The sequence below is a fragment of the Scaptodrosophila lebanonensis genome, unplaced genomic scaffold (assembly GCF_003285725.1).
Source record: "Scaptodrosophila lebanonensis strain 11010-0011.00,11010-0021.00 unplaced genomic scaffold, SlebRS2 tig00000393-arrow-arrow-pilon, whole genome shotgun sequence".
Taxonomy (NCBI): Eukaryota; Metazoa; Arthropoda; class Insecta; order Diptera; family Drosophilidae; genus Scaptodrosophila; species Scaptodrosophila lebanonensis.
This window is the reverse complement of record NW_022060670.1, coordinates 33,230-45,725: the sequence shown is the minus strand read 5'-3', so window position 1 is coordinate 45,725 and position 12,496 is coordinate 33,230. Positions and strand designations below refer to the sequence as shown.

The window sequence follows — 12,496 nt, the reverse complement described above, 5'->3', positions numbered from 1 at the left end:
AAAACCGAGTATGCAGTTTTGTTTGTATTCTTTTATAGATTACAAAAACCAAATTTAAAGTTGATCGATTCAGAAATGCAGAATTTTCAAACAAACTTTGGAGCTACTTTTCCCCCCTTTGGAGCTCGAATTTTCCAAAATCTCTTCTTAATACACATTTACACTATGATAGGATACTTGACCCCAAATTTCAGTTTCCTAGCTTTTACCGTTTGGGCTGTGGGGTGTTGATTGTGTTTCAATTTTTCCACGGAAAACCCCCCTTTTTCATGCCCCAGGAAAAATGGTGAAAAACCAAGTATACAGTTTTTCTTGTATTCTTTTTGAGAGTATACAAACTAAGTTTGAAGTTAATTGGATGAAAATTGTAGATTTTTCATACAAACGTTGGAGCCCGTTTTCCCCCCTTTGGCGTTCGAATTTTCCAAAACCGCTTCTTAGTGCTCACCTACACCACTGAAGACAACATGTGTCCAATTTTCAGCCTCCTAGCTCTAACCGTTTGGGCTGTGTGTTGATTGCACATAGCTTTTCGTTTACCGAATTTTCCACCGGAAAATCATTATTATTCAGGCCGCAGGAAAAATATTGAAAATCCAAGTATACAGTTTTTTTTGTATTCTTTGTGAGAGTATACAAACTAAGTTTGAAGTTAATCGGATACAAATTGTAGATTTTTCATACAAACGTTGGAGCTCGTTTTCCCCCCTTTGGAGCTCGAATTTTCCGAAACCCCTTCTTAGTGCTCACTTTCACTATAAGAGGGATCTTGTGTCCAAATTTCAGCTTCCTAGCTCTTACCGTTTGGGCTGTGCGTTGATTGCCAATCAGTCAGTCAGGACAAACTGTTTTATATATATAGAGATGTGTGCAAAGTTTGGTTTAGGTAGCATTTGAAATGTGGACGCTATTGACGAAATTCTGTAGCGTGGGAAGGGGGGGAAAATTCCAAAAAATAAAATAAACTCGTCCTTTCTCGGACCTAGGAGAATCTGGATGCCAACTTTGGTTATTCTAGCTTTTATAGTTTCTGAGATCCTCGCGTTCATCCAGACGGACGGACAGACGGACGGACATGTCTAGATCGATTTCTCTCGTCATGCTGATTCAGAATATATATACTTTATGGGGTCGGAGATGCTTCCTTCTGTATGTTACATACTTTGCACAAACCTAATATACCCTTTTTACCCTACGGGTACAGGGTATAATTAGTGTCAGCAAAAACTAAGCACCATTCGACAGGGTGAGCTATCACAACTAAAACAATCATGTCTTACGATGCTGCAGCTATCCTTAACGAACAATTAAGATCCCACGCGCTCCACTCATTCGTGTCAGGTCTTAGAAAACCTCTTAAAACAGTCGTATTCCCGTCTCAACCACAGGACTTGCCGTCTGCTTTGGCGCTAGCTCAGGAAGCGGAGTTCAGCAATGAGTATGCAAAGGTTGCTGCAAATTTAGCTAAAAGCACAAATGAAAAGATTCAGAAGCCTGTTGTTCAACGCACCCACCTTCCTTATCAAAACAACAGTGATAAAGGCCCATATCAGGGTAAAAATCCACATTTTGCAAAAGCCCAAAACAAATATAATAGGGATATGACAAGTTTCCAACCGGGTAATTCAAAACAACGTTTCCAGGGTCGGGAACAGCCGACCCGAGGACCTGAGCCAATGGATGTCGATCCATCAACTTCAGGCAGCAGACGGGTTTTCAATCGAATAGGAAGCAAAATTCTTATTCGGCACAAAACCGTCAAAAAGTGAATTACACTGTTCAGGGGCAAAACACGGACAATCAAAACTATCGGTCCGCGGCAGAAGAGGGGGTTGCTGCATTAGAGGATGATTTACTAGTTGACGACACTTGCAATTTTTAGGAGTAAGTCCCTGCTCGCGTATATCACACGAGAAATAACGGGACGTACTATTAGGTTACTGTTAGATACAGGCGCCTCTAAAAGCTACATAAAACCATTGTCCGAATTAACACATGTAGTGCCGGTTGAAAAACCATTTAATGTTGAGTCTATCCATGGCAGTACGAGAAGTAGCCATAAATGTTTAATACATTTGTTTAATGTAAAATATTATTTTTTCATTTTGCCAACTTTAAGCGATTTTGATGGCATAGTTGGCCTCGATCTTTTAAAACAAATTAACGCAGGTATCAATTTTACAATCGATACTATTAGGTATAACGGTGGCTCAGAGCAGATTCAATTTCAAGAATGCACCAATGTCAATTTTATTAAAATTAATGACTCGGATGTACCACCTGTAAGAGAATCATTCAATCGCATGATCAAAACAAGTAAAAAAAACTTTGAAATACTCTGTACATATGTTTACAATAATTATAGAAAATAAAAAAATTAAGAAAATAAAAAAAAATTTGATCGATTTTACCTCTCTCGGTATTCGAACTCACGTAAAGGGTATATAATTGCACATTTACATAGCAATTGCGTCTGTGTGAGTGTATTTATGCCTATGCGCATCTATTCGTGTCTGTGTAAGCATTTTCGCAGTCAACCAAACAGCAACATCAACAACAGCCGCGGGCAGCGCTGCATCAGCAAATATATTTATGGCTATAACTTCTTGGTAAATCGGTCTATCATAGTGAAACTTGGCTTACGGACACATAATTACTAACTGGGGTTATTTGCAAAATTTTAGTTCGAAATTCCAAGAATTACGGGAGTTAGAGAACATTGCATTTGCGTGGGAGAGGGGGGAGGGAGGGAAATTCAAAAATATACATTTTCTGCGTATTCACACAAGGCACCTTGGACTAAAATTTGGTGTTCCTAGGTCTTATGGTCTCCGAGATATAGGCGATTATACGAATGGAAAATCGGGAAAACCCCCATAGGGGGGAAGTGGGGGGGAAAATAAAAAAAAAATAAAACAAACTCGTATAGAATACACACATAACGCATCTTTGTGCAAAATTTGGTGTCTCTATCTCTTATAGTCTCTGAGATCCAGGTGTTCATTAGGACGGACAGACAGACAGACAGGGCTAGATCGACTCGTCTTGTCACGCTGATCAAGAATATATATACTTTGTGGGGTCTGCCACGCCTCCTTCTGCCTGTTACATTTTTCAGCTCCCGCAAATATACTCTTGTACATTTCATGTACAGAGTATAAAAAGATCAAAAGCGTTTTATATAAATACGGTCAGTACCATTCGCACTGATGGTGAGCCCGTGTACTCAAAGCTGTACCCATACCCAATGGGAGTAGCAGATTTTGTCAACTTTGAGCCATAAAAAAAAAGAATGGTTATAGATTTTAGGAAATTAAGTCAAAAAACCATATGCGATAAATACCTCATACCTTCTATTCCCACAATATTGTCAAATATAGGGAAAGCCCAGTTCTATACAACACTGGATTTAAAATCAGGATTTCATCAGATTGAGCTAGTAGAGAAAGATAGGGAAAAGACCGCGTTATCCGTTAACTATGGAAAGTACAAATTTTGTAGGCTTCCGTTTGGTTTAAAAAATGCCCCAAGCATATTTCAGAGAGCAATAGATGACGTTCTCAGGGAGCAAATTGGGAAAACATGTTACGTCTATGTTGATGACGTGATCATCTTTTCCGAAACAATGGAAGATCATGTTAAACACATTGACTGGGTTCTAAAGAGCCTTTGTGACGCTGGCATGAGAGTGTGCCAAGAAAAATCCATGTTTTTTAAAGAAAGCGAAGAGTATTTGGGATTTGTCGTGACCAGAGAGGGAATAAAAACTTCTCGCGAAAAGGTGCAGGCTATACAAGATTTTAAACCACATTCAACCCTGTTCGGCTTAAGGTCGTTTCTGGGCTTGTCCAGCTATTATAGATGTTTCCTAAAAAGTTATGCCGCTATTGCACAGCCCTTAACAGAGATACTGAAAGGCAAAGTTAGTGCTAACCAGTCGAGGAAAGTCCAGATCGAGTTTACAGCTAAACAGCTAGAAGCATTCGAAAGGCTACAACATATATTAGCGTCCGTGGATGTGATGTTGAGATACCCTGATTTTACGAAACCTTTCGACTTGACGACAGACGCGTCAGCGCATGGTCTGGGGGCGGTATTATCTCAGAGTGGTCGTCCTGTTACAATGATCTCAAGGACATTACGGGACAGGGAGGCCAATTTCGCAAAAAACGAGCGAGAACTCTTGGCAATAGTTTGGGCCCTAAAAAGCCTCCGGAATTACCTGTACGGAGTCAGGGACCTGAATATCTTCACCAACCACCAACCATTAACTTTTTCGGTATCTGACCGAAATCCAAATGCTAAAATAAAGCGCTGGAAGGCCTTTATTGATGAGCATAATGCCAACTTAATTTACAAGCCTGGCAGAATTATGTGGCCGATGCTTTGTCACGCCAAAATATAAACGCCCTTCATAATTCCCCAAGTTCGGACCTTGCTACAATTCATAGCGAAGAATCCCCAACATACACTATTGACACCACTGACAAACCCATCAACTGTTTCCGTAACCAAATCGTGATTGTAGAGGCACATTTTCCCTCCGTTAAAACATTCGTGCTCTTTTAGAGCAAAACAAAGCATGTTATTCGGATCTCAGAACGGAATATGCTTTTACAGAATGTGGTGAATGTGGGAGCCGTCAACGCAATACATTGCGAGCTGCCCATTCTTGCCTTCATCCAACATGACTTGATCAAACGATTTCCCACAACGACATTCAGATATTCTAAATATCTCAAAATGGATGTTCCGGATAAAACCGAACAAAGAGAAATAGTGACAGCGGAGCACAATAGGGCTCACCGAGCAGCGCAGGAAAATGTTAAACAAATTTTGCGTGACTATTTCTTTCCAAATATGAGTAGATTGGCAACAGAAATTGTTGCGAATTGTAGGGTCTGCTCAATGGCAAAATATGACCGTCATCCGAAGAAACAAATATTGGGCGAAACTCCCACTCCGTTTTATGCAGAAGAGATTTTACATGTCGATGTCTTTTCCATGGATCGTAAATACTTTCTGACGTGTATAGTATTGATAAATTCTCCAAGTTTGCAGTTCTTAACCGATCTGCTCGCGTGCAATTGTTGACATAAAAGCCCCAATATTGCAGCTTGTGAACGTGTTTCCTGGCATTAAGAATATTTATTGCGACAATGAAAAGTCGCTAAATTCCGAAACAATTAGATCCATTCTGTCTAATAATTTCAACATCCAAATTTCAAACGCACCCCCCTTGCATAGTTTCTCCAGGTGGAGCGGTTTCATAGCACTTTAATAGAAATAGCGCGTTGCATGAAACTTGAAAGACAACTTAGCGAAACTGTCGACTTTATCCTAGTAGTAACAATAAAGTATAATAATATAATAGGACAATTCATTCAATAACGAATAAAAAACCAATTGAGGTAATTCATTCAACTACGACAGAATTAGAAATTAAGGAAAGAATCGAGAAAGCGCAAAACAGGAAGTTGGAACAAGAAAATAAAAATCGGAAAGACAAAAAATATCACGTCGGAGATAGAGTATAGGTTAGGTCAAATAAGCGCTTGGGAAATAAGTTAACACCATTATGCATAGAAGCGGACTTGGGCACGACAGTTCTTATTAAAGGGAGGGTGGCCCATAAGGACAACCTCAGACAATAATAATTCATTATGCTTCATACTTAACTTAATGGTTCTGGCAAAATCAATATAATCAATATATAAAATATATACAATAGAGAACGCTACAGTCGAGCAAGCCCGACAGTGTAATACCCTGTACCCAGGTAAACTTCCGTCACTGAGTTATATGCGCCCATAGCAGCAGCAAAAAGAGGAAGAAGAAGAGCGAACTTGTTGCTGCAGTTTGTGGGGGTTGTACTGGCGAGAACTTGTTTTGCTAATAACTTTTCTTAGAATTGACCGAATTGAATAAAATTTTAAACAACAGTAGACAATTATATATAAAGTTTGGTTTAGGTACCATTTGAAATGTGGACGCTATTGACGAAATTCTGTCGCGTGGGAAGGGGGGGAAAATTAAAAAAAAAAAATAAACTCGTCCTTACTCGGACCTAGGAGAATCTGGATGCCAACTTTGGTTATTCTAGCTTTTATAGTTTCTGAGATCCTCGCGTTCATCCAGACGGACGGACGGACAGACGGACGGACATGTCTAGATCGATTTCTCTCGTCATGCTGATCAAGAATATATATACTTTATGGGGTCGGAGATGCTTCCTTCTGTATGTTACATACTTTGCACAAACCTAATATACCCTTTTTACCCTACGGGTACAGGGTATAATAAAACAAGAAAGGAATGCTAAAGTCGAGCAGGCTCAACTCTTAAATACCCTGTACCACCCCACAAAAAAGTAATTAAATTAATTAATTAATTTAATTAAATTAATTAACTAAATTAATTTAATTAATTAACTAAATATTAACTAATTAAATATAAAATATTCCATGCATGCATACATACATTTACAATTACATCAGAATCGTGTCTATGCGTGTTTGTGTACTTGTACATATGTATGTATGTGTGCATTGAGCCTGGTTATATGGCTATAACTTTCTTTCCGATCATTCTATCAGAATGAGACTTGGTATACGGTTATATAATTACTAACCTAATGTGACTACCAAATTTTAGTTCAAAATTCCAAGAATTACGGGAGTTATAGAAAATCGTTAATAGGGGGGGAGTGGGGGGGTGGATCAGAAAAAATGAACAAACTCGTCCTTTCTCGGTCTCAGGAGAATCTGTATACCAAGTTTGGTTATTCTAGCTCTTATACTTTCGGAGATCCTTGCGTTCATACAGACAGACAGACGGACAGACGGACATGGCTATATCGACTCGGCTTGTCATGCTGATCAAGAATATATATACTTTGTGGGGTCTACCAAGCCTCCTTCTGTGTGTTCCATGTGCACTCGCACTAAACTAATATACCCTTGTACCCTTTGGGTACAGGGTATAAAAATGACCAGCAAGCACCTCACAAATGTTTATACTCTGTACATGAAATGTACAAGAGTATATTAGGTTTTCGGGAGCTGAAAATGTAACAGGCAGAAGGAGGCGTGGCAGAGCCCACAAAGTATATATATTCGTGATCAGCGTGACAAGACGAGTCGATCTAGCCCTGTCTGTCCGTCTGTCCGATGCGTTATGTGTGTATTCTATACGAGTTTGTTTTATTTTTTTGATTTTCCCCCACTTCCCCCCTATGGGGGTTTTCCCGATTTTCCATTCGTATAATCGCCTATATCTCAGAGACTATAAGACCTAGGCACACCATATTTTAGTCCAAGATGCCTTGTGTGAATACGCAGAAAATGTATATTTTGGAATTTCCCTCCCTCCCCCCTCTCCCACGCAAATGCGATGTTCTCTAACTCCCGTAATTCTTGGAATTTCGAACTAAAATTTTGCAAATACCCCCAGTTAGTAATTATGTGTCCGTATGCCAAGTTTCACTATGATAGACCGATTTAACAAGAAGTTATAGCCATAAATATATTTGCTGCTGCAGCGCTGCTCAAGCGCTGCCCGCGGCTGTTGTTGATGTTGCTGTTTGGTTGACTGCGAAAATGCTTACACAGACACGAATAGATGCACATAGGCATACATACACTCACACAGACGCAATTGTGCAATTATAAACCCTTTACGTGAGTTCGAATACCGAGAGAGGTAAAATCGATCAAATTTTGTTTTTTTTTAATTTTCTTAATTTGTTTATTTTCTATAATTATTGTAAACATATGTACAGAGTATTTCAAAGTCGGGACACCCGACTTTAGCTTTTTTACTTGTTTTTTTAATTTCTTAATTTTTTTTATTTTCTATAATTATTGTAAACATATGTACAGAGTATTTCAAAGTCGGGACACCCGACTTTAGCTTTTTTACTTGTAACTAGCTTTAAGAAACGTAATGAAATTTGTACCTCATAATTAAATCCAAAACAAAACTAGTCTCTAAGAAAAGAAATACAGTTCAAAATTAGATTTAAAAAAAAAAACAGTAACATGGTAGCCGACTGTGGCAGAAGAATCTCTGCCATTAGTGAAGGTAGTACTTCTGTGGAGGACAACACCAAGTAGATGCAAAACGAAGACCGAGGACGGCCTTCACTTAGCTAGAGGAGAAGTTACCACCAGCAAAGAAATGTCTAGAACGACGTACCGCTGCTTCTGCTGTGAGTGAGGCATCGGCGCTGACACCGCCTCTGTCACCGGCGCTGGCACTGGCGTTGCAATGACGTCACATCGTCGCTGGCACGGCTTCTGCCACTGGCGCTGCAGCGGCGTTACACCGGCGCGGCAGCGTCCCGAATTTACAATAAAATTGCATAGTAATTCACAACTGGTTTAAGCTATCCTAATTAGACTAGGGCACTCAAGTGCTTGGTTAAACCAGTTCCTGAAGTGATCAGATATTAATAGTGGATAATAGTAACTAATTAAATAATAAAGAGATGTAAAAGGAGGAAACGAAATACACTCTTCTTATCTATTAATATAAAACAGTTTGTCCTGACTGACTGATGGGTGATCAACCCACAGCCCAAACGGTAAAGGCTAGGAAGCTGAAATTTGGACTCAAGTATCCTTTTATAGTCTAGGTCCCCACTAAGAAGGGATTTTGGAAAACTCGAGCTCCAAAGGGGGGAAAACAGGCTCCAACGTTTGTATGAAAAATCTACAGTTTTCATTTGATTAACTTCAAACTTAGTTTGTATACTCTCAGAACAATTCCAAGAAAATATGGGCCTAAAATATGGTAGTTTTCCTGTAAAAAAATGTTGGGGCACAAAAGCAAACCGCGTCAACAGCCCACACGGTAAAAGCTAGGATGCTGAAATTTGGGCTCAAGTATCCTATCATGGTGTAGATGCGCACTAAGAAGGGATTTTGAAAAATTCGAGCTCCAAAGTTTGTTTGAAAAATCCGCATTTTTTAGCCGATCGACATAAAACTTGGTTTCTGAAATCAATAAAAGAATACAAAGAAAACTGCTTACTCGGTTTTTTACATTTATTGTTGGAGCTTGAATTATTGGGGTTTTCTTGGGGCCCACACGGTAAAAGCTAGGATGCTGAAATTTGGGGTCAAGTATCCTATCATAGTGTAAATGTGTATTAAGAAGAGATTTTGGAAAATTCGAGCTCCAAAGGGGGAAAAGTAGCTCCAAAGTTTGTTTGAAAAATCCGCATTTTTCAACCGATCGGCTTAAAACTTAGTTTCTAAAATCCATTGAAGAATACAAACAAAACTGCATACTTAGATTTGTGTTGGAGCTTGAATTATTGGGGTTTTAATATTTATTCACTATTTCAAATGAAAAGTTTGTGTTATAAATTTAGTCCGATCGATTTAAAATTTGGGTAATGTAATCTACGTAACTAGCTACGGAGCTACGCATATTCTGCTTCGCATTGCGGGCAGATGTATGTATGTATATGATTTGTTCTTATTGATTTCAATAAATAATTAGATTTTATTATTTAAATATTCTGCTTATTGCATTCAAACTTCGATATTTTGATGGTATCGGTGGCTTCAACTATCGAAAGTTTTACTCTAGCAAATTGAGATGAGAATTGTCAGTGCTTTTTGATCGTGGCTCATCGCTGCACGGCATTGACACGAGTGCCGTGTTTCATATTCCGAGTTTGTGCGTGACCGTATTGACTCAATATGGCACGAAAAGACTCAAATGTGAATTTAAAATTAGGATATACCCTTATAATTATTCCCCTTATTTGCACATAGTCTATCTTAAAACGTTGCGTTATCTCTATATATAAAACAGTGTCCTGACTAATTGGTGATCAACGCACAGCCCAAACGGTAAAAGATGAAATTTGAACTCAAGTATCCTTTCATAGTATCCATCATAGTGTAAGAGAACACTAAGAAAGGCTTTTGGAAAATTCTAGCTCCAAAGGGGGGAAAACGAGCTTTAAAAAATATTAGTTATAGTGGTCATGTTCGTTTAACGAAATAGTTTGGCAAGAACAGAAAATGTTCATTTAAATACCTTAAATGCCTTCCTACTGGTAACTTATAAGGTGAAAACATATGGGTAGGTTATGCACACACAAAATAAATACAATTGGAAACATTATATTGAGCCGGGTTAAGACGGGCAATACCTGCTAGTAACTTATATGTGCAATTTTACACCCCTTAACGTGAGTTCAAATACCGAGAGAGGTAAAATCGATTAATATATTTTTTTTCATTTTCTAAATTTTTTTAATTTCTATGATTATTGTAAACATATGTACAGAGTATTTCGTTGTCCTTTAGCTTTTTTACTTGTTTTTATTTATTTCATTAATTAATTCAATTTTTTTTAAATATATATTTTCCTTTTTTTGTGGAGATTACAGGTTATTTTACTGTGGGGCTTGCTCGACTGTAGCGTTCTCTCTTGTTTTATTCTGATGCACTAGGGGTGCATCCTCCCCCGTAATTCGTGATTTTTCCATAACTCCAGTAATTCTTGGAATTTGTTGTTGTTGCTGCTTTGGTTCAACTTTGTGCTGCATACGCATATAAACACGCACAGACACGATTCCGATGTAAATGTATGCTGTTGAAACTGTACATGAACATGTCTCCACTATCGTATATATGTATTGAATAATTTGTAATTAATTTTATTAAATAATTTAACTAATATATATTTTTAAATTAATTAAAATTGTTCTTTTTTTTTGTCCTTTTTGGTGGGAGGTACAGGGTATTTAAGAGTTGACCCTGCTCGAATTTAGAATTCCTTTCTTGTTTAATATTTATAATATTATTCTACTTGTCTTTTTTACAGTTTAGCACTCATGGTCGCTTTAACGAACCCACAGTCGATTCAGTATTATAAGACAAAACACCATACAATGGAACATTTAACGCTCGGCCTCTATACCAAACATTAAGCATTTCTGGGCGATGAGCAGGAAGCCTGGATTAATGCGTAACTTAAAAAAAAAAAAAAACATATTTACAAACAAGCATAATTCTGAATTTGATGTATTGTGTTTTCTATTTAGTTAATTACATGTTTATTTTTTGAACAAAAGGCCCGTTTTTTTCGACTCTTTCAATAGGCTCTTACCAACACTCCCAGTCTCACCCACACGTATCCATTTTTGTGCATGTCGTCCTCGGTCTCAAAATCCTATTCACCACTTAATTGGCCAACTTGTATGTACTACTTCCGAAGCGAATGCAACGGAGCATTTTGCATAAAAACAAGCAATTACTGCGCAACATGGACAAAGGTTTGCCCACGACAAGTTCAATAATGAGAAATTGCCACGCTAATCCAACTGCCGCCTCAATCGCACGTTGCGTAGTGCCGTCATCACTGAGTGCGTTGCAGCGGGCTTCGGTTGTCTGTCCCTCCTCAGAGAAACAGGTACAAACAGAGGAAATCAGAGACGAACAGTTTCTCAGCGCGGCCCTGCGAAAATGCACGAAAAACTGCCACAAGCCAAGCCAGATTGCTCACAGTGAGCCCGATGACATACTTGCTTCTCCCATTGAATGCACTAACAGCAACATTCGCCGCACGGCCTCTTCTATCGAGCTAGACAGAATGCCCGTACAGCGCTGCAGCTACCAGTCGGAACGGTACACACTGCAACCACCGGTAGCTGGTGTTGCGGGCATTGTGCCTGGTACATTGAACCAGTTCAACTGCTGGATTCCATTGCGCCAATCTAATAGAGGTCGGGACAACGATGGTCCAGTCATTTTGTCTGCTGATCGTAGCTCTAAATGCTCATCCACCTGGGACAAATGTTCGCCTCAAGTATTTCAGATGCTTATACCAGAGATTACAGATGTAGACCCTGAACCGCAGCTAAACGAGCCATTGAGTTCTCGCTCCGTGACCTCACAGACCTCCAAGCGCAGTGCGCAGATTCAAACCGAACTTACGCAGACGAGTCCAATAGCGGAGCACGAAGGGGTAACTATTGAGTTCCAGTTGCCGAAGAAACCAATCGGTGAAGGACATATGCTACTTACTGAAGAGCAGCGCATACTGCTCCTAGAGACTGCACGAAACCGCAAGCGTCAACTGAACATGGAATATAACCGACTGCCTTTGTCGATGAGCACGTTACGCGTGCGCAATCTTAAGATTCAGCTAGAGCAGCAACTGGACCTAGTCGAGAACGATTTGCGGATGCTTTCCGGCTCTAAAGTCTATGTTATTTGGCCAACACCAGAACACACGTCCTTCCCTAAAATTATAGACTTTTGATTTGTACTGAAATGGTCTTCGAATAAAACCTACACTGATAAAAAAATGCAACGAAATTTAAATATTTACACGTAGATTTAACTATTTTTACCATCGATTTTTCACTACAGTGTGTTTTAGTAAATATGAAGTGTGCACACTTAATTTTTTAATTTAATATATCGTAGTAAATTTGAAGTGTCAGCACTTCAATCTAAAGTGTTGACATATT

General features: G+C 38.9%; 1 protein-coding gene across 1 annotated transcript; it reads left to right on the top strand.

Annotated features, from left to right (window-relative positions):
• Positions 1 to 11,286: 11,286 nt before the first annotated feature.
• LOC115630247 lies at positions 11,287 to 12,285 on the top strand. The gene has a single exon (XM_030526790.1). It carries the CDS (start codon positions 11,287 to 11,289, stop codon positions 12,283 to 12,285), a length of 999 nt encoding a protein of 332 aa, XP_030382650.1.
• Positions 12,286 to 12,496: the final 211 nt, after the last annotated feature.